Source organism: Falco cherrug, chromosome 1 (genome assembly GCF_023634085.1).
Source record: "Falco cherrug isolate bFalChe1 chromosome 1, bFalChe1.pri, whole genome shotgun sequence".
Taxonomy (NCBI): domain Eukaryota; kingdom Metazoa; phylum Chordata; class Aves; order Falconiformes; family Falconidae; genus Falco; species Falco cherrug.
In genome coordinates this window covers 51,302,374-51,325,864 of record NC_073697.1, presented here as the reverse complement: position 1 = coordinate 51,325,864, position 23,491 = coordinate 51,302,374, and the positions used below count along the sequence as shown (strand labels likewise).

The window sequence follows — 23,491 nt, the reverse complement described above, 5'->3', positions numbered from 1 at the left end:
ATATACATTTCTGTCATCCTCACCACATGAGGGAAGAGGAAGTTAATTACAAATCTGTCATGCTTTCATTTGTTGCTTTGCTGATCTTCAACAAAGACACCCTGATGCAAGTGCTAATAACCTTGCATGATGATCGTAATTTCACTGAAACTTCTTTTAACGATGTGTTTTGGCTGCTTAGGTAAGTGCTGTTTATTTTTGTTCTTTTGTTTGTAGTTAGTCAAGTGTAATTCCTGAGATGGATTTAAAAAAAACTTCTCACAGTGTATCTGCCTCAAATAGGCTTGTGTGTGAGACAAGGATAATGTTAGCTATATTTTCATAATGCTGAAATCAAAATTAAAATGCATGGGGAATCAGAAAGCCTTTTCATAAATAGATAGTGGTAGAAGAAGTGTAGAGGAACAAATCGTACACTTCAACACAGAAAATGGTGTTAGGTGAATACAAGCACTGTTTTTCTTAGCCCTTCAGACTGAAATATTTGTTGTGGCAAACACTGAATGTAGAATTTTAAAATGTTGATGAGGGCAAGATGAAAAGATTAAACAAGTGGAAAAGGATTTTTTCAGTGGTATTTTTCAGAAAGCCAGTAAAGTCATGAGACAGAAATGTAGCATAGCCTATAGCACAACTGTATTTTAAATGACAAACCGGAAGAACAGAAAACCTGAAATTTGTGATCAATTCTTTGATATGTGAACAGCTTCTAAGTTGTCATTTACACGCTATATCAACTCTTTCCCTTATTTTTTCTGCTCTTTATATCACCCCGATACTGTCCATATTGTTCTCTGCAAGTTGTTGAGCACTGCACAGTGGGAAAAAATGGAGCTGCCTAACTCCTGTAGGTGTGATAAAGATGTGGCTTTTTCTAAAGGCAAAGGAAAAATATTTATTTGCATAATTCTGATAAAACCAATCAGATGCCATTTTAGGACTAGAGAGGGGCAAAATCATCCCATTACTTACATGTTGGTGTGAAATGTGCCAGAGTTATAAATAGGATAAAATTTGGAAGAAAGTCATGCAGTGATACTCTCATCATGAGTAGATCTTCACTTAATAGTATAAATGCTAGAAAAAAAGAAATTATAATTCTTCATGCAGCATATGAAACTAACGGTCTCAGCAGTCATGGGAATAGATTTTATAGGATTAGCACTTTTGTGATGAGCATCCATGTCATTACATTAAAGAAAGTTATCTGATATTCACACAGTAGTTTCACTTCAGAAGAAAATAATTTTGTGCAGTACTGCACAGTATCTGATGTAGATCACTTTGTGTGTGGACAGTGAGTGACAAAGAGATTCGAAGCAGGAAAGAGGAAGAAGTTTTATTTCCTCTGTTACTGTCCATGTCAGCCTTGTCAGGCAACAGACCTGGTGAGGCAACTGTGGTCTGCGTGGCACATTGCGTACTTATTAAATTACAGAGACAAATTTGATGCTATAAACTACTTGTCAGCAAAAACTTAATGAAAGACGTTTGAGCAGCATTAAAGAGCCCACCTTCAAAATGCTGCACATTTGTCACTGATTAGAAGTAGTGCGGGACAAGAACTCCCACGTGGAGACAAAAATGGTAGTGGATTTTCCTTTCAGCTTGATAACCTTCCACTATTCACTGATGAATCATTCTGAATGCCTCCTTTTGGTCATTCTTTATCTGGCAGATAAAGTATTTAATATGCTTCAAACTCAACCTCTAGTATAAAAGCTTTTTGTTGAAAAAAACCCCTAAGTATATCAGTGAGTACAAAGAAAATCTTCATTTATTGCACACAAACAATGATGGAGGGTTTTAACACACCAGATTAAACATTTCCTTCAGCCAGAAAGTAATTGCCATTGTTCAGAGGAGAACTGGGGAGTAACTACTCATAGAAATTAATCTCATAATGGTTTTATGGTATTAACATTATTTTAAATACTGTGATTGCAGACATTACAGCTGTAATGTCACCTCTTTGATGCTTTAGCTTTTAAATGTATGTGTATTTCTCCACTAGCTACAGGTCACAATAATTTAACAGTCATCCAAACACCGACGAAAGTACATCTGTCAGTTGGAGACTACACTGAAATTGCCTGTATTTGGGAAAAATCAATTGAGAGGTATAGAGTAAGCTGGTATCTTGTTGACAAAGAGAACATCACCAAAACTCTATCATCAAAAATTTTCTATGTATCCAACATCACCCGTGAAAGCAAGGATGTGCTAATGATAAAATCTGCCAATGTGAATGACACTGGATTTTACTACTGTCAGATAATTATTGAAATACCTTTTTGTAAGAAAGTGTATGGAAATGGGACAACAGTGATTGTTGACGAGAAAGGTAAGCTAGCAAGAGTGCTTGCCATTTCATTTGTCTTCATAAAGATGCTTCAGTTTGAACAATTTTATACATTTCCTCCCTCTCCCACATTCCTCCCTCAACGCTGTGGATCTCAGGGTGAATGAGACACAGAGAGGACCTGAACATCTTTGAATGACAAGTGATTTAAGCTCTTTGCTTTAATGTCCCCAGCGTAGTGTTTGTTTTCTTCTATAAGGGTTTGCTAATACGAACGATTAGTTAAGGTTTACAAAACAAGCTGTGCATCAGGTGTGTATTTCACAATTATAGTGAAAATATGTACAAATATACAAGTACAGCCCCAAACACAATTCCTTCTCAGAAGGGATTGGGTAGGCTAGATGTGAGACAATGTGGTAGGGAGCAGCTGGAACAGTCACATGGCTACTCTGTTCAGGGATATGTACCCTTTACTAATCATTTTGGGGGTTTATTACAAGTTCTTAATAAAAAGTGGGAGGTAAATCAGTATGGAAGACAGAGCAGTATGGGCTCTACATTTAAAAGGATTTGTGTCTGTAAACTTGTTGTAACAAAATGTTTTACATAGGCTGGTGTCCTCTTATTTTATTATAGTCATATGTTAACCTTTACAGGGGAGCAGTTTAAGGTCCGAATTCTGAATTAAGTATTGAAAAGCATTAATACAATGAGCATTCAAGCAATTTTTCAGCAGAAGGGGTGAGGTATGTTTCACCTCAAGACACTATGCATCACTTCTTCAGGATGCTGATCTCTGCCTCTTTTTCTGCCATTCAACTGTACAGAAAGTCTAGGGGACTAGCTCTGACATTTTGAAATATTATGTTTCATATATTGACTGGTCAAGTCAGAGGAGTAACCTGCCTGTTCATCTGGCACAGTCCATTTGGGCACAGTTTTATACTGGAAGTCCAAAGGGAGGTACAAAAATCATCAAAGATTTAGAAAACATCAGTGTCAGAGAACGAATGAACTAGTGCCCAAAACAGTGGGAAATTAATTTAAAAAGCTGTTAGAGGGTTAAGATAATCTAAGCTTCTGAAATAAGTTAGGTGATCTGATCTCTTACTTGGTCAAGTAGTAATAGCCTTAAAATCCAAGCAGAAAAGACTCACATTAGACACTGCAGGGGGAAAATGTCAAACTGCGGGAGCTATAGGAGGGATTGATGTTACTGTTCATCAGGCATGCATCCCTCAGGGATGGTATAGATGACCTTGCACTTGGGTGAGGAGATGGACTGATTCACTTCTGAATTTTTAATGTTTTGTTCTTCTCCACCCCCCACCCCCACCTCGCTGCTGTTCTTCTGTTTTATCTTTGAATAGTACATCGCTTTATTTAAAATATGTCATTGCAGAAGCTCACTCATGGGGTGAAAATTTATTAAATTGATTACTGCTTGTGAAAAATCTTTGTCTTTCATAAGGAATCATTTAACTTGGACAGGGAGCTCAGGGAGCTCAAGGACAACTTGAATGAGCAGGTGGTGTTTGTCCTGAGCCCCCCAGATGAACAAGATATGGGCAGGACCATCCAGACACTGAATATCATGTGCAGCTCTGTCCTGAGGGCACCTCCACCATGTTCGGGCGTCTGGCCAGCGTCCCTGGTGTGCGTGAACCTTATGAATCATGAGACAGCACATGCCTGCACTTAGCCTAGATGTAAAAGTTTACATACACTAGGTGTGTAAACTGTATTTGTTTTTACTGAGTATAAAGGCGGGCAAGCTCTGGGACTGTGCCAGAAGCCTCACCTACGGGTGGACACACCACATAGGAATTTTCCCAGTTACTGAGAGCTCCTGGCACCAGCTGCAATGGGGCTTCCCAGCCCAAGTGTGGGCCTGGGTGATGTTAAGGTGGTAAATGGTGATGCCTCCTTTTCCTAGTCTCTGTAACACTTTGCGGTAATGATTTGATGCTTCACTTGGATTGCTCTTTTATCATATTGTGCATAATAACTTGTGTCCTTTTATCGTATGGCATGCTGTTTTCCTTTATTATATTGTAATATAACAAACAGCATTTATTCTTATATTTTATTTGGAATTCATTTTTGCTTGGTGTACAGTCAATCAGCAAAACGACTCATTGAAAGGAGATTTGGCAACATGGGCCATCATTCCTTTTGTAGTAGCAGTGGGAAGCTTGTATCTTTGCTACAAAAAGAAACAGCGCTCAAAACTTTCTGGTGAGTGACAATATTTCCATTAACATGTACTCTCTACCTTATATATCTGTTTTGAGATGGCTGAACAACTGCATTTAAGAGGCATCACTAAGAGGAATTTCAGTGTATAACTTTTGCTCACCGGGTCCAGATCTGCTAGGGGCATCTCAAGCTGAGGGCTCAGAGGCACAGCTGCTAGTTTGAGTGTTCTTGCAGCCACTATTATCTACAGTATTTGTCTTTCCAGAAAGAGTGATCACTGTGGCTGAAGATCTTGACCTGGCTAGAGTATTGAAGTATATAAATTCTGATAATTTTTTAGCAGACTGATAAAGTGAGGAGCCATAACTTAACTCTGCATCAGTGGCTTACTCCTGGTAGTGACACCTGAAGTGACATCTGAAAGACCCAGCCTTGGGGACTTTATTGTGAGCTATGTTTTTTAAGCTGTATATTTTTTAAACTAATTATTAAATTTGGGGTGTTTGCAAAATCCTGAAATGAAGAGTGGAAAAAGTCACAAGAAAAAACAGTGAATGGCAAGAGTAAAGGACAAGTACAAATGTAGTGTATCTGCAGGCAGCGAGTGCATATCTGTGACATATAACATAAGGCAGCCTCTTAAGTAACTGTAGCATGAGCATTATGGTTGCAATGTAAGGCTTACTCGGCTTGGGAGCCGCCGGGGATATAGGTGGAATGTCTATGACTTGAGATGCAATTCAACTTGCAGATTGAAAAAGCGGGGTGGGGAATTGAGACAAGTGAAGTCCCTAAGCTCCTGTTTCAGTCACTGGGGTTGACACAGGCAAGTGTACACACTGACCCGCTGTAGGTGAGCTGATCAGCTGTCTTGATCAGTGGCACAAGCTTTGAGCAGCTCCCCATAGCAGAAGGAGCATTCGGAAACCAGAAGGCAGCTTATTCCATCTGCAAGCTGAATACCGTTCTAGTGCCTGTCAAGACTAGCTATACAAGAGCTCTGCACTCCTCGGTCCAGGGCTTTGTAGGGCTCTGGTAGAGCACCAGTGTGACGCTGGGAGTGAGCAGTAAGCAAGCAGTGACTGTACCTTGGGGTTTGCTAAGGTTCTGCACAGGTTCCTGCGCCAGCGGCAAGGCGTCAGGATGCACGGATGCTCAAGGTTGTAGAACATCAAGGGAGAAATGAATGCACCAATGAAGCAGCTGAGGAAAACTCATCATGTAATTCTGCTGAATGGGTAAGTGGTTTATAACAAGACTTTCGCTGTGAGGGAGGGACTCTCAAAATGAGGTACTGGGGAGCACACTGTACTGAAAGCACACAAGCTGCTGTTCCGAGGATGGCATCTTACTACACGTGAAAAAGGTTTAAAGAAAAAAAAATGTTTTATTGCAAAAGACAACACTCAAAAATAAGAAAAAAGATATTTATGTAGTAGGAAAGTACTGGACTCTGTTGTTATGTTTAATGACACTAAAATTGCCTGGAGAAAGGGGCAGCAAAAAATGGAGAATATCAATATAGAGACTGAGTGAAAGAAGTGTAGAAGTGAAAAATGGCAATAAAGTCCCTTTACATATAGTTTTACACCAAGCTCCAGGGGCTTGGACCAACTTCAGCTCCTAGGGCCATTAGAACAGGCAACATTTGCTGAGAGCAGGTAGAAGATTTCAGGCAAGCTCCTTTTTCCAGGCAGTTATTTGTCTTTTAATTACATTAAAACATAAAGTGAGCAAGGGAAAGAAGCCCTAACTTAACTCTTGCATAAGCAGGCACAACTTCCATTACAATCAGCTGGACAGGCTTGGAAAAGCCACACAGAGGTGATGTAAAATGCTAAAGTCCACGGTCACAACTGCAGTTACCAAGCTTACAGACTCCTGAATTCACCTTTTAGAGAACCTGGCTTCAGTCATAAGTTGGTCATATTGGTACTGAAATCATGGTGAGAGAGAATATCAGGGTGCAGATAGTAAAACAGTGATACCTATCTTATATTATGTAGCAGTCATCATTCTAGAAAATGTATAGCAGGGAAAATTCACTTCCCATGATATGTAGCTTCCTGCTGAAGCTAAGAGGCTTGCTTTTACAGGAGGTATCATAGCAGAATATTTTAAAAATAAAGGCATGAGATGGTCTGGTCATAGTAATAAAATATTCTAATTACTAGCAATAAATGGATAAATCTTCTACCTATTAATATTTAATGAAGATGTAAGAAAACAAGCTTGATAATGAGAAAACAAGCATCAGAGGTGGTGCAGAGTGAAGAGTTCATTAGCAGACATTAACTGCTCGGGGTCTGTACGGTCGACAAGACTCATCCAAGAGTGTGCGAATACAATTATAGAAAGTCTTTTGTTGTTGCTTTATATTTAGCAGCTGTAGCCACAGTGATGTGTCACGATACAGGTTCAGTGTTTTCTTTCATGTAACAGACATTTTTGCTATATTATTGAAAGCAGAAAACGTGGTTTCATAGTGATATCATTTTAAATGTTAAAGCATAATTGGATCTTATAAATCATTCAGGAGATCCAGTAGATTAGTAAAGCCAGTACATACAATGTGCATGGGCCCTATATTTCAAACAAATTAAACCAGTAGAGATGAGAAAATATTATGGTGTCCCTGGAGCTGCACTTACTGCTTTTCAATTGTGTTGCAAAACATGATCGGCTTAACTATTTTTTTTCTGTTTGTGCAAAATTAATTCTCTAAAAAGTACACAATATATTTTTATGTTGCTTACACTTTTTTTAAAAAGCTTGTAAATTTGCTGTCCATTCCGGGTAAGTTTGGACACCATTTCTAGAACAGCAAACGTGAAGGTTCTGTGTGCCTCTGCAAGGCTGCTCAGTCTCCGGTTTATGTCATTTTTTTTTCCAGTTCTTGGGGTTGTGAAGGCAATTTTGTGTCACAGAGCTTGAATCAAGGCATGGATTTTATATCCTATGTCAAAACAACAGAGCAATTAGGTCAGATGACAAGACATAGCTCCAAATATCAAGTTAGCTTAACCTAAGAGTGAACATTGTCATGGCAAAGCTGGCCGCTGTAGCTGTGCATTTACTATATAGCGCTTGTCTCTATCTGGAGGTTCATCCCATATTTCTTGAGCTGAGATGCTCAGGGAGTGCTTCCCAGGCAGTTCTGCCAGCTGCAGGGGAATTTAGGCCTTGGAATTCTTGGAGCAGTTGATAATTTTTTCATTGCAAACTTCAGCAGGCTCCATCCCAGATTTAAGCAATGCTGTAGCATTAGTGCAAAATTCCAGCTCATGGAAGCACACAAAAAGCTCTGGTTGTGGGAAAATGCATAGAAGCATGACCCAGGTTAGCTGGCCATACCTACCATGCCTGCTGCTTGACATTCAGCCAGCAGGTGCCTCTCTGATCTGAACATCGTTCATTAAAACATAACTAGTAAGCCACCATACTAAAGTGTAAGTGTAAAGACAAAAAGCTACCACTTCGTGACTTCCACCTTTTTATGGTTTATGCCATGTCAGCTTGAGAATTTGACTTTATGTGTCTGTGAGCACAGATCTCTGTGCACATTTCAGGCAGATCTTTAATTCTCAGGTTTTGCTAGAGGACTTACGTGAAGATCCCAAATCCTACATGTGCTTAGGAAATGAAAACAGGATGGTTTCTGCACAGCCCAGAATAACATCTGAATATTGCAGCAGTGTGCTAGTCACTGTGCCAAAAGAGCATCCGTCCAGCAGGAACAATGCAATAAAGCTTTTTGGAAATACTGGAGTTAAATGATTAAGGGGGTAAAAAACTTTGCCATTTCTGATTTCATAGAACCTGGTTTACAGTGGAACTTGGCACCTTTGGTATTCTAAACAAGTACTTTGTGCCTAGTACTTAACTAAGAGAATTGAATCCAAACATAGGAAGACTTTCCTTTCAATGTTAGTACCGAGACACTCTTTCCCTTTGAATTTATAACTGTGTCCCATTTTTCTCTCTGTTCCCTCGGGCTCTGCTAGATGTTGTCTCTTGGGTAAAAGTTCATTTTAGATAGACTTTACAGGTAAAAGTTATCTTGACTGGAGTTTTCTTTGCTTCTTAAGGCTGTGTCTACACTTTATGAATCACTTGACTCTTTTTGGCAATGAATGAAGGGGGAAAGATGACAAATCCACTGCAACTATTGTATCCAGTGGAGCAGATGAGCAAACTCCACAGACTAGGACAACTGCAAAGTCTAGAACGGGACGAGGATCCGCCGTCTACTTGTCCTTTTAGTTCTGAATGTCAAACGTCATAAACAAAATATGGCTAAATAACTATAAACCTGAAAACAATACGATAATTTGCTGCTGAAAGATGGATTATGTGAGTTTCCAGTCAGAAGTATGTCAGCGGGACAATACACAAGAAAAAAGGTTGGTTTCAAGCAGCTGTTGAATGTTTTGTCCGTAACAAAACACTGTAAGGAGTCCATGGATTGGGAGGGTATGTCGTTTTAGATGACTGTCTTCAACTCTTCCCCCCATATCCAGAAATAATAGAAGATGTTTTATCATACTTTGAAAAATCTTCTGGACTGAACAACATTCTCCAGCAAAAGCGTTTCTTCAGGTAGCCCATGCATAAATAGCAGAAGGTACAGAAAAAATGTACATGGTGGTAATAATCATTTGACCAAACAGACAGTACTACACACAGCGTGGAGCCTGATCGCTGAAACCATCGTCAGTGCTACCCACATCATAGCCAGAGTGGTATGCCACAAAGGTTTATGATCCTGTGGAAAGGGACTGTTAGCATTAATTCATTCACACACTTGGAAAATCTTCCAGAGAAAGTAGTCTCCTATGCACAATGAAATACTAGGTTTAAATTAAGCAATATATATTATTATTATGTAGAATTATTGTCTAACTGGTGGAGGAGGGGTTGCTTGGAGGAGATGGGAGTGGGTTTTTTTGGTGTTGGTTTTTTGTTTTGTTTTGTTTTGTTTTTTGCCAGCTCTAAAACTTTTTAAAAAATCAAAACTGAAGAAAAATCAGAACTGAAAATATAAGGAAAACCTGGCTTCCAAGGTCTGAACAGAGGTGAAGAGTATTGACAGCAAAGCTGATGGCAGTTGTCCCAGGGCTGCTGAATACTAAAAGCAGCTATCTGAAATGTGAATGTGTTTATGTACCAGGGTTATTTCGCCTTGTTATTTTTTTCAGAGCTAAGCTGGAGGTTAGATCATCTTGCCAGCACTGCAGGGAGAAACGACTTCACTGCTGGAGAGGTTTGTTAGAGCTTGTACCTGGGCAGTGCCAAAGGTGCAGAACAGTTTTCCCAGGGACCTTAAGAACAGTTTGTGTGGTCTAAATGTGAATGGCTTGCTACTCAGTATGCTGTAATGAAATCTTTGTGGCCATACAGCATGGTTCATGGTCTGGCTCTCTGTGCTATAGTGACTGCAGTTCACCAAGCTACCTCTCAAATTGCCATAGCTCGGCCATGGCTCACTCTTTGGTGTGCATCCTCTTTCCTGTGTTGTTCTGCAACCTGCCCTGAATGCCCTTCTGCAGTGACTATACTGCTGTCCAAAATATGCTATAATCACTGCACTGTGAATATACCTTGTATAAGAGAAACTATTTGTTATGGTACATCTCATGGTATTTACGTATAAATTGAATAAAGCAAGAAGATTTTCTTTTCTTCCTTTTGAAGTTCAGTTACTTTAAAATCTTTGGTGGCTTTTATCCTGAAACTCATTATTACAGATGTGTTTCCTTTACTGCACGGTGAAACACTGTCATGTGCCATGTTGCTCTGAGGCTCACAAACAGGACCCTCAAATTCCACAAACCCTGTAACTTTGTCCCCTACACAAGAAAGTCATGACTGATAAAAGGGATGGTGGCTTTCAGGCCATGTCCCTGATCAAGGAAGCACTCAGTTATGCAGCAGAGCTGTAAGTGGGTGCAGTAAAATTTGGGTTTTTCCATATATTTCTGGTTACTTTTCTATTTAATCACGATGAGGAGATGTACAGTATTCAGGGAATTGTTAAAGGAAACCACTAAATTAAGAGATGCCACCAAACCACAGTTTCATAGTCTCCCAATCATATTTTCATTTCAACACTATTAAGACATTGTTGATTCAATGTGGTTCCTACCAGCAAAGAATGCTGCCTCGTTAACCGCTGCTCATATTTTGTATGTTAACACGGCCATTTCTAATATCTGGCAGTTGGAGACCACCACATTTATCATGACCTATTTTTATCTATGGCTGGCAGTGGCTATGAGCCAGCAGGGTATTTTCAGAGCTCCTTGGCTGCCCTACTCGGTCAACAAGAGTTTGACACCCATACATCATGCGCATTATCTTCTGTACTTCTGTACCACTTGGATAGCAATAAACCCTTCTGTTTTGCCTTCTTCATGGTTGTTTTGATAGCTTTAAAACAAAAAAAAAAGCTCTGTAATTAACCTCAGGATATTCTACCATCCAGTATGATCTCAGTTTTAACTGTCCATTTCACTGTTCAGTATATAATGAAGCCCATCCACATAACGACAGAACTTAAAGAGAATCCTGGGCCTTTGCTTTTAGCCAGTTTTGGTCGTTATTCCCTCTTCAACAGGCTGCTGCAAAGCGATGCTTCCACTTTGGTTTGGGGTTCAAAGTCCTGTGTTAAGCACAGGCTAGAACACACTAATTTAAGAGCAAGGCTGGCACAATGTATTCTAAAGCCTCGTATGTGTTCTGCCTTACTTTCAATGTCTCATCAATGTACTTGGCTTAGTCATAGTCCTACAGATGAGGCTCATCCTCTGTTCCTGTCACAACCCTGGTTTGGAGAGCTGGTGTAGTCAGCTTGAGACTACACCCCTGAACTCTCAGACTTCCTTACCTATTGCACAATCGTCCAAGGACATACAGCTGAATTAATCTACCTAGCACTTAGGCAGCTAGTCTTAGCAACTGGGTATGGATTATTTCAGTCTGATTTGAACCACAGTCTTTTTCAGAGCCCTGGATTGGGGTACTTTCCTCTCATAGTATCTGTAGAAGAAGAGTGTGGAGCAGGTATTCCTGGCTCCATTACATCAAGGAACCTCAGTAGCAGGCAGGATGATGAGGTGTCCCAACCAACGTATTAGCAAAATAGTCATGTTTATGTGTGATGCTATGACTAATGTGTTTGTGCCTGATAACGGTGCTGTCAGAACAGCAATGACGTTGTCATGGTTTAACCCCAGCCAGCAGCTCAGCCCCACACAGCCGCTCACTCACTCCCCACCCCCAGTGCGATGGGGGAGAGAATCAGAAAGGTAAAAATAAGAAAACTCATGGGTCGAGATAAAGACAATTTAACAGGTAAAGCAAAAGCCATGCACGCAAGCAAAGCAAAGCAAGGGATTCATTCACCACTTGCCTTGGGCAGGCAGGTTCAGCCATCCCCAGGAGAGCAGGGCTCCAGCACGGGTAATGGTAACCTCGGAAGACAAACACCATCAATCCAAACATCTCTCCCTTCCTCCTTCATCCCCCAGCTTTATCTGCTGAGCATGGCGTCCCATGGGATGGGATATCTCTTGGGTCAGGTATGGCCAGCTGTCCTGGCTGTGTCCCCTCCCAACTCCTTGTGTCCCCCAGCTCACTCGCTGGTGAGGTGGGGTGAGGAGCAGAAAAGGGCTCGGCTCTGTGTGAGCACTGCTCAGCAGCAACTAAAACATCCCCATGTTACCAGCACTGTTTCCAGCACAAACCCAAAACATCGCCCCATTCTAGCTATTATGAAGAAAATTAACTCTACCCCAGCCCAAACCAGCACAGATGCTAACTTTGTTGACTAAAATTTGCTTGAAACCTTGTTTTATTTAAAGTGGTTTCTCTGTACTGCTGACATCAAGAACCACTGCAAAACTGCCACTATTCTCAGAAACTCAGCAGCTACAGCCTAGGCTTAAATTGACTTCAGGACGTCTTCCTTCGACTAGTTAAGAGCACTCTCAATTTAAAAACACTCCTCCACCAGGCAGGTGCAACGCTGGATACAGACTGTGCCTGCAGAGAAAGTTTGAAAACAAACAGGATGGGTTTTGTCTGGATTGTAATTCTTGCCTAGTTCCTAGCATTGCTTGGGAAATAAAAGTTGAAATCAATCCTTCGTCTGAGCTAAAATGTTTTAATCCATTTCTCTATTAAAGACTATGATCTTCAAATAGATCCCAAATTTACAGAAAAATACCACCTGAGGGGCAATGGTTGTGTGTCTCAGGGTCCACAAGGTCCATGTTTCCACCAGCCTAAGCCGGGTGCTATGTTGGTTTTATTCTGCCTTGATGAACTGGGCTTTCAAACCCAAATGCAATTTTGTGTGCTACATCTATTTCACCATTAGACTCCAAATCAAGATATATTGCCACATCCTCTACAAATAACAGCAGAAATAAACCAGAGAGTAAATCTGTAAGATGATCAGAACTTCTTTTTGCCATCATGCTTGTCTTGAGTAGTTATAACGAAGGCAGTTGTAAAGGGATTTTTCATTATTATTTCTTTCAGTAAGCAGTCTTGTTTCAGTATTCTGTAAACAGAAAAAGGCAAATACAACTGACAAATGATTATGCCGATCAAAAGAGCACTAACCAATTTCTCTGACCAAGAGAAAGGGCTGGTGAGCATGTATAGATGCTTCTCATTTTGTGCATAATATGACATACTGAGGTGGGAGGAAGGATTTTGCTGAACTACCATGTTCTAACAATGAGGCTTTGGCTAAGTTGCTGTGGTGTGGTGCTGAGCACTGGTGGATTTTATTGACTGACAGGATGTGACAAGAATTAATTCCTTGTCCTTTTTGCAGAGTAGAGCCAGTTGGCAGGGCTTGGCAACACCTTATACAGCCAGAGCTGCTCTTATCAAAGTTACTTCATAACTTTGTCTCAGGAAGCAGTCAGCTCCACAGAGGTAGCAAAGAGTAAAAAGGGTAAGGTAGAGGGGGAGTAAGCACAGCACCTGTGCTAAGTATTATTAGTGGACTAAGACAGAGGTTAGAGATATAAGTAAGCAACATAAGAGTTCAAAATAATAACAAAGAATTGGATCTGCCTGGTACAGCTGCTCTGAAATGCTCTGTTATCTGCTGATGCACTTGTCCTAAACTTAAATGACCAGCTTCATGAGCCGGGAATGCTGCATCAGTGCATTGCCTGGCCCAACACTACTGTGTCCTAATCACGGTTAGGGCTTCTGATACTGCTGTGGAAATAAATCACGAAAGCAAACAATAGGTATTGCTCCCTTTCTTACTTTGTAGCTTTTAATTCTGGAAAGAGGAAAAAAAAATCACCTCTAATGAAGGCATCAGGAAAAGACCAGGTAGTAAGGTGACGAACACTCCAGAAATACCAGTGGGTTGATTGGATTTTCTCCGATAGAATAACTCTCAGTTTAGCAGCTGTACAATATTACAACTTGTTGTTTTCAGTTTCTTTTTAAATACAGACTAATCTTAACCTAAAGACCCTGGGTCTAATCTAAACAGGGACTGCTATCACAGAAGAAAGGAAATGGAAAGAGTAGCTACCATTTCATTCAAGCTCTGTGGGGGGAAAAACAAGCTGGTTGCCTCTGGGTAGAAACAATAACAACCGGTTTCTCATCTTGCCCTCAGATCTGCAGCGTGGTAGCAAAGTTAGGTGACTGTGGGGACCTCAGACAGATGCAAGCCATCTCCACGGCACCATCACCAGTGAATGCCACACCAATGGCTACTCTATTAAATACACCCGGTAAAGTCCACCTAGATAGATTTAAACATACTTAAAAGACATGTTTTGGCCAAAATAATACAACTCCTTTATTTATATCCATGACTGCATTTCCTCAACACACTCAAGCATCCTCTGGCTTTAGGTGCAAGTCCGTTCATGGTTGGGACCCTCCCTGTGAGTCAAGGACCCTCCCAGTCCTGTGCAGGTAATTTTTTATTTCCCTGTTTGTTGAAGACTTCCTCTTTTTCTGAGAAGTGAAACCTGAAGTTAAATGGTCTGTTACAAAAGCATGCTCTGGTTCCCATTTCCCACCCCATCTTTTGGTATTTCTGAGCCCAGTGCACTCATTTGCTGCCCTAAGGACAGAATATCAGTGTCTGCCTTCTGAAGAAGCCCGTCTTCTTGTCGCTTGCACTGTGCCCCACTGTTACTTTCTGGATCAAATTGCCTTGTAAATCTTCCTGACCATGTATATGGGTATCACCTCACTTTACACATAATTCTTTGATAGCAGGTCAGCTCTTCTCATTTCTTCAAAATATGCATAAACTACTATTTTAAAATGAAAAAAAAAAAAATATGGGGGGATGCAAAGGTTTTTTCTTGCTGGGTTGCCTGCATGGACACTCCATATGAGACAACTTTCTCTTAGGGATTCCTCCCTTCTGAGAAAATGTTTTTGTGCAATAAAGGAAAAGGGAGTATTGCTTAGTTCATGAGAACTTAACACCGCCAAAATATTCCTTTTTGCATACAAAGGTCTTTTGAAAGCTTTCTTGGAATTGGCTCAATCGATCATTCTTGCATATCATTACATCTCTCAAACAAATAGAACTTCCCTTAAAAGGTTCACTTAATCTCTTTTGAAGTTTACAAAACAACCATACTCTCTCACAGCTCGTTTCCTTTTTTCCTTTTCCTTTTTATTATTTTCTTTTCTTTTTCTTTTTTCCTTTGTCCTTTTTTCTTCGTCCTTTTCCCCTGTTCTTTCCAACCATACCACAGAACAACTTTTTATGGTGCTGACCCCAGCTCAGCAGGACTGGCTTATATCTAAGTAGGATTTTACAAGCATTAAGGTAGAGCAATTGACAGCTGGGCTGCTTGTGCAAGACTGGCGGAGGAATCACGGTACTTAAACATCATGACTACAGCACTTAACTGGACAATATTCAGTTGCCTTAGGGTGTGAGCTCTCTTTCTATCATTACAATAATTAAAAAAAAAAAATAGTCCTGTAAGCTTTAATGTCATAAACCTTCAAACTGAAGTATAAAACCCCTGTAAAGACTAGCATCCAGGAAATTATTCAATTGAGGATTGAAAACCAGACAGAAGTATTTACATTGCAAATATTAATTTATTGGCTGTAATATATTCATTGGTTTTACGGTCTAATCTGGCTATGTCTAGTGTGCTAATAAATGTGTTTGAGTAGAGTCAATACATGATGATGAAAGTCTGTTTCCCATGGCACAGCTTTGCCAGAGAAGGGTGCTGTCACCCCAACTCTCGGCTCAGAAAGTCACGCAGCCGCTTAGCTGACCTTGGCCCTCTCCCTTGTAGCTGCTTTTAAACTTTACTTAGACAGTACGTGAGCTTATCAATGACATTTGTGAAATACATTTTATGGATATTTTGAGAAGTAATTGATAACAAAATCATGAATACCTATAAATTTATAACTAGCAGAACCTATACAGTGTGTCACTGAACATGACACAGTGCTTGTACTACTCCTGTCTATGCCTCATCAGTGCCTGTTTAGTCTAATCTTTCTGTGTTTTGCAAAAGAATGTAGTAATGGTGTCATTTAATCACTAAAGGTAAATAAATTTACCATGCATTGCAGAAATGAAATGACCTTTATAAACTGTTAATCAGACTCAGAGCAAGTTTTCAGAAGCAGTGCAAAGGAAAACATTGCTCTTCGTAAAGTGTGTTGATACTTAAACTTCAACAAACAACCCAGGACACTGGAAAATTTGAGGGTTTTGATAATTTTATCTCTGTGTGGAGCATGCAATGCTTGTTTATGGTTCAGAGGTTACCCTCTTGTTAAAAGAAAAATAAAATGCTTTTCACACTGCTGCCAAGATACAACTTAAGAACAACAGCAAATTCATTATTTCAGGTTGTGTTTTCTTCCTCCTGTGCTTCTTCCATTCAGATACATAAGAGATTTGTGGAAACTGTCAAAAGGTCCTTCTCAGGAAACTTCCTGTACCTTTTGGAATAAGCTGTAAGGAGTGATAAGAAGTTTACCATTCCAGCTATCCCATTCAGCTGGCTGTGACACATCAGGCTCTTCAGAGCAGAGCTGATAAATGTATTTATTCAGACTTTTCCAAAGCAGACCCTGCTGCAAAGAGCACAGGATAAAATTTATTCTCTAGGAGAAAATCAGCACAAGGTCACACAAATCTCATGTAAGCCTGAACATCTGGCCAAATGCCACAAAATTTGATTATATCTGAATGGTTTTTGAGAATTACGTAAGTGACGGTCCGCATTTGTATCACATAAATATTTTAAACTTTTGGCCCAAGTTAGGAACAACAAGACCTAATTCTGTATAAACCCTCAGTAAATACGCACCCAAGCTGTTGCCTATACCATGCTTGGAAGAAAGAAACCTGAAAGAAGCAAATAATGGATCTTGTTTACATTAAAATAATAATATAAAATTTAAACAAGCCCACAGAAAATGGCTTGTCTCACCGGGGAGATGGACAGATGTGTTGGCATCAAAACACCGCTTGCTTTCCTGTGTGTGCCTCCTATTTGTACTCTGCTTTGGTTTTGCAAACACTCGTAATAATAGTCCATGCCTTGTGCAGAGAACTGCTATTTTTAATGAAACACAAATTGTAAGAAAATATTTAGACAATACAGAAAGTGTGAATTGCAAAGTCTGAGCAGCACTGATGCATGTGCACATGCATGAATACAAATATGACACATTAACACCAAAAAAAAAAAAAAAGTGACAGTGTACCATGGTGACCTTAACAGTTTGTGGAAGTTCAAGCCCCGTGGTTTATTTTGTGTTTTAATACTTTTGAAGCTGTCTTCTCAAAAACTGCGTGTCACCTGAGCTTGCAGAGGAAAATAGGTCAAGAATGAGGGCAGCTTTTCTGCCAGGTTGATGGCAAAGGTGTGGGCATACTGATACATTCTGTTGGCTGAAGCTGATGATCTACCCCTCTGCCCTTTCGGGGCACTGGTTTTTCCGTCTGTATAACTAATACCAACGTCCATGATTCAAAGTAATGAAAATGCTTGAAGTATACGTTTTACTTTGATAAATTTTACTTTAGAGGGAGGAATTGATTTTTCTTTAATGGTCATGTTTAATATTCATGTTACAGCTATATGCCGGAAGAGGACAAAGAAAAGTTCCTGGCACTTGACACGCCAGCAACTGCTATTGTGTGTGTATGCAAACACCAGATGTTGTCCTTAGCTAACAAGGGCGAGTTGTTTGCTCTTTTCTTATTCCTTCTTCTGAAGTAACCCCACAGGTTTCCACATATTCTTTAATGCGAAAACTTCAAAATTTAATTAAAATCCTTATCCACTTCATGCACATCAGTGGCGATTATACCATGGGGTTAAAGTCACGGGAAGAAATAGTGCTTATGAACTGTTTAAATAAAGTGTACAGCCTTAGCTGTTGCCATGATTTTCTGGGAAATGCAAAGTCCCGTGTTGGAGAATGTAAGATGAAAAATCATGGGTGTTTTGTTTCAGAAAAGTACTAGTTTTCTGTGTACTTGTGATGTGTAGTCTTGCTCTGACATGTTGTAGATGTTGGACAGATTTTGCCTGGGGAACAGGCAGCTACAGACATCCGGGAGAAAGAAGTTTAATTTGAAAATTTTTTTCTTAATTAAAAACAATTTTTTGCTAACCTGTCTACAGCATAACATGAGTGGAAGCATCTTCAAGCATGCAGAGCTATGTCCAAAAACATCCAAACGCAGGTTTAATTTTGGGAATCTGTAGTCAGGGTCTTCTACAGAGAACACATCACCCTGGGGTCCACCAGGATTATTCATGCATGATGCCCTAGTTTTGATAGGTTCCCCCAAAGAATTTGTTAGACTGTGTCTGCTCTGAAGACTCTAGTGTAGATGTAACTCACCTTAAGTGAGCTCCTCCAGGTGTAGGGTAGCCCCCAAGTTACCCTGCTGCTTGGCCAGAAATTTTGACTTGTTCAAAAGTTAGCATAGCTGTAGCTGATCAGCTTCCACCACCTGAGCTAACACTGTCCATGTACGGCTCAGCTCCCTGCACAGACCCTCAGGCAGCTCTCTTGTGAGTAGGTGTGGGTCCCAGTGTCCCTGGTGTTTTAATGGTGAGGGACCACAGTTTTCAAGCAAATCACAAAGTTCATCAACAGCCACAGAGGACCACAGGATTTCAAAGTGACCTTTTGGTTTCAGTACAGCCCATTTTATTGCAAGGTTTGATGCTGCGTAGGGTCAATAACAATTTATTTCACTGCAGATCAAGGTGGACTTTGCTACTGGCTGTTTGCTCAAGCTATCAGATTTATTCCATCAGATATCCCCATCTGAGCAAGTTCTTTGTGTAGCAGATCTGCAAGGCTTGCTTTACCAGCCCTGGAGAGAAGCTGGTTTATCAGACCTGTTTCAGATATCCACTATGGAGGGAGTGCAAACCCAGGGGGACTAAGCCCTCTGCACGGCAGACCTCTACTTTTCATCCAGTGAGTTTCAACCCCATTGTGTGCTAGTGAGCCATCTGGTCTGCCACAAGGTCCTCTGCACGGCAGAGAGGGCAGTCTGTGCCTGCTCTGGGCTCAGCACAGGCAGCACCAGGCAGAGCCCCTGCGGTAGTGAGGAAGGAGATGTTTCCCTTCCTCCTGAGCAAGCTAGCAGATACTCTGCTGAAGCTGGGCTATCCACTCCCTGCTCAGATGGGGATATCCGAAGGAACAAATCTGCTTCTTGAGCAAACAGCCAGTACCAAAATCTGATTTTCCTTGGGCACACTGTGTATCTTGAAGGAGAGGCTGTTTTCTACTGGTGAGCAACTGGTTCTACCAGCCACACCAGAGTGATAAAGCTTGAGTTTTGAATAGCTGTCAGCACAGAGGCATGTACTCCAAGCAGTGCTCAGATACGGATGTTTGCTAAGGCATAACTGTCCCTCTGGTGTGCAACCATTGATTGGATGGACAGTTGCATAAAGGATCCCAGAATAAGACCAGTCACCATCCTCTGAGAGAGCCCTGAGGCTGTTACTGTTCAGAAGAAAGCCAGACTCCAGCAGCAACATGTCTCAGCTGGAAACCGCGATGGGAATGACCATTGCTGTCTTTGACAAATATGCAAAGGCTGATGGCAACAGGCAAACCCTCACCAAAGCAGAACTAAAGATGCTTCTGGAAAAAGAGCTCCCAAACTTCCTCTCGGTAAGAGAACAGCACGGTATCGTTTCTGTGTAGCTGATGTAAGGGCTGCCTGCAGATACAGCTTTTAGTGCATTATAGGGGAAATTACATCTGGAAATACGCAACTGTGTGTAGAAAAAAAATGAATAAAAAAGCCTTTGCGTATGCTGTGTGAAACTGATTCTAATATTCAGGGCCATTCCCTGTTTAGCACACTCACCGGTCGAGTTTTCAGGACAATGGCTTTGAAATAGACTGGGTTTCACCTTCAGAATTCACCTACTTCTGTTTATCCCTAGATTTATCAGCTCACATCATGTCACAACTGCTGTGAAGGTAGTTGTGTTGTTGCCAATTGAAGATCTTGATTGCAAATAATTATACACTTACTTTCTCTAGGAATTTAAACTACATACTCAGTATGCTCATCAGATTTACGCATAAATGAGAAAAACAGATGAACTCAGTATGAACAGTTTTGCATTTGTCTTTAATACTAAAAGAAAGACCTGAAAAAGTATTTTACAACATAGATTTGTGTGTGATCATCAGGTGCATTTAAGTAGGTTATATATATAAAAACAGTAACTCTTAGCAGGTCTTCAAAATGCTTAACATCTTACAGTAAATACTCCAGTGTTTAGCTGCCTGGGAGACAAAACGCTTTTCATTTCCAATTTTTTTTGTCTGCTTCCCTTCACTAAAAATCCAGAAAACACCTTTAAATGTCTTGTTCTTTCCACACAGGAGCAATGTTTATCTAGATGTACAGCTATTGTTCTTAAATGCAAAGGCTAGAACCAAATGTTCCAAATGTGGCTACCACTTTTTGTATCCCGCATAATTCAATTTTTTAACAACCATTTCAGGGCACTTGATACAAATAAATATGTTTCTATGCAAGCTATATGAAATCACTGTTTGAAATCCACGCCTACTGGGTTTACAGTTCAGAAATGAAATGCAGATGCAATACTCAGAATGAGAACCTGGATGGCTCTGGGGGAATAGAGGAAAATATCTCTGAAAAAAACTCTGTAAAACACATTCGTGGTTGTGACCCAACAGCACCACAGGAAGCATCCTGTTCCTCCTGATCATGGAGATGTGTGTTACCTATAGCAAACACCCACAACAAAACCTCAGTTCTCAGGGCACATGGAAATCCCCCAGAAGCTTGACATTTGGTCTATGTAAGGCTGGGGAGCCACTGTGCTAGACAGCGGCCAAATGGGACGATGTGCTAAAGTTCATTTCTGACTACGTTTACTGGCCAGGCACCACCTTTTCCAGTTCCCCACATTGGCTCTACTTCTCTTCTGAAACTGCTGGGAAAACTCGAATTTTCTAGGAAGATAATTAGCTGCATGTCCTCTTATGTTCTAGTCTCCGTCTCTTTCCCATTTTACCTATTCTAAAACGAAAAAAATAAACAAAACCCCAAAAGCACAAAATAACAATTTATGCCATTACTTGAATTTAAACCAAAAATGTCCTGTCTTGCAGACTAATAACTGCAAGAAAGAAACTGAGAACATTAGTCTGATTTCAGAAAAAAAGTTTAATCTGCCTATTCCTAACATTTATATTGATATTTTTTTATTTGTAACAATGTTCTGGGAAACAGAGTCTTTCAAATACTCATGTATATTTCTGGCCTTAAAATTGGTCATTGCTGACACAGCTCACAACTATCTGGAAAGGGCCTGAATCGGTTAGAGGCAGGAATAAATCCATACCACAGGACTGAAGGACTGGACTCAGTTATAAAGAGTTTCCAAAAAATAATTCCCAAGTGTGCATTTCAGAAGTAATTCAGAGGCTAAAACTAGTTCATCTGTTTCACTAAATAATTTTAAATATTTGCTTAAAAAATTAAAAAGGATTGTAATTTGCAAAGTGAAAAGGAACAAAACCTTCCAGACATATTCATCACTCAAATCTAGGGAACTGGTTCAATTTTTAGTGATTTTAAACGTGCCTATATTTAAAGTGAAACATGAAATCACAGAATGAGAAATTTAATTAGAACATGATCAAGAAGTGCTTTCAGATTTCAATTAAGGTAGTAATTATTGTAAATGTGTGGAAATTTTTCCAAAGTTTATATAATGTCTATCTCGTATAATACCAGATTTATTTTTTGTTTAGAGTCAACAAAATCCACAGGGTTGTTTCCTATATTGGATAAGTCTCTACTGCCATCACCTGCTTATTTTTAAAACTGCGTTTTCTAAAATCACTGGAGATAATCAGTGCCAGGACTCCAGCCAGAAAGCCCTCCTGTAAGCTACTTTAGAGAAAACCTACTTTTTCATATATATTTTTTGGCAAAAGTTTTTTTTAAAAACTATTTTTACTTGGATGGTGCCTTGCTTAGCATCAGTATCGAGTTGTACTGGCTCATTCAGTCCATCAGAATTATGACAACTTAGAAAGATAGTTCTGCTATTTTTCGCTGCCGTAACTGAAGCTTAGCATCATGCTTGCTTCAGGAGCTGCCTCCCCAGATGTTGGCTCCTGCGAGCAGCTTGTGCTGGGCACCGAGGCCAGAGGCAGCTCTGAAAGCACTTTTGAGGCTGTTTGCATCTTTGCTGGGGTGGCGGTATTTAATGAAGCTTAAATTTGACATTTGCTCCAGGAAAGCATTGCTTTGCAAAACTGCAAACTGCCCAAGCTCCAGCCGAGCCTTTCCAAAGGAGCAGATGGGGAATGCGTGGCATTCAGCTCAGCTGGGTAATGTCCTCAGGGCTTCGCATTACACAGCTTGAATTATGACACGTTGTTTTAAACTTAGAAAACATGCCTTTCCATGCCGGTGCATGACCACAGCTCTCACGTGTAATAAACCCAGAAGCACATGCTTTCGGGGCCGGGGTCTGCTGTGCTTGCTGCCGCTGTGCAGGTGGTGGGCAGATGTGGGTCTGCGCCCATGCCATGAGGATGCTGGGACTCATCCCTGGTCCTGCTGTCACCCAGAGCCCCCAGCCTGGGCCTGAGGCCAGCAGCAGCATGAGTTCCCATGGGAAGGGTGTGTTTTCCAGGCAGCTGGAGGAGGAAACAGGTAGCTCCCACCGAGATGGGGAGGTGGAGGCACAGCAGCCCCACGTCCCACACTGGGCGCTGAGCAGTTGTCTCAGCCAAATACAGTTCGAAGGAACTCATGGCTTGATACCCAGAGATTTTAATGCATAAAGCATGCAAAGAGAAGAAAAAAACCCAAAAGGTTTCACTAACAGAAACATGATAACCTGTTACGCTAGGCAGGCTAACAGCGGGGCTGCGTGCAGGAACCGTTACACCTCCATCATCCCCCCAAAAGCAACTCGATTGCAATCCCCCACAGAAAGGTACAATGCACCCGAGCTGGTGCCAGCCTCACAGTCCCCAGACACATACACCCGGCCTCGGCGAGGGCTCGGAGCCCCACCAGGCCTTGTCCAGGGTGCAGGCAGTGATGTTGCTGCATGGGGGCTTGTGCCACCTCTCACTTCAATCTGCTCTTTTCCTTTTCCAGTCAGCGAAGGACAAGGATGCTATTGATAAAGTCTTCAAGAACCTGGATGAAAACGGTGATTCTCAAATAGACTTCAAGGAATTTGTCATCTTTGTGGCCACTCTGACTTGCTGCTGTCACAAATATTTTGAGCAGAAAGCAGCCAAGTAATTGTCAAAACGCTCTCAGAAGCCTTTGCCTGTGCTCCATATGCTCGTGGTATGGATCCCTTCGCTCCTTCCATGTGCTGCCATGCAGTTTACAAGCATGCTGGGCTGTAAAAATAAATCCTACTGTGCTTAATTCCCTGTCTT

General features: G+C 40.8%; 2 protein-coding genes across 2 annotated transcripts; both read left to right on the top strand.

The window, feature by feature from the left end:
• On the top strand, positions 1-10,189 carry LOC114017599 (uncharacterized). The gene is made up of 5 exons (XM_027814263.2): positions 1-181; positions 2,015-2,344; positions 4,424-4,543; positions 5,609-5,742; positions 8,593-10,189. Exons 1-5 carry the CDS (start codon positions 127-129, stop codon positions 8,635-8,637), a joined length of 684 nt encoding a protein of 227 aa, XP_027670064.1. The 5' UTR covers positions 1-126; the 3' UTR covers positions 8,638-10,189.
• An 8,890-nt stretch (positions 10,190-19,079) lies between these two features.
• On the top strand, positions 19,080-23,478 carry S100P (S100 calcium binding protein P). Its single transcript, XM_005433137.3, has 2 exons — positions 19,080-19,702; positions 23,199-23,478. Exons 1-2 carry the CDS (start codon positions 19,565-19,567, stop codon positions 23,346-23,348), a joined length of 288 nt encoding a protein of 95 aa, XP_005433194.1. The 5' UTR covers positions 19,080-19,564; the 3' UTR covers positions 23,349-23,478.
• Positions 23,479-23,491: the final 13 nt, after the last annotated feature.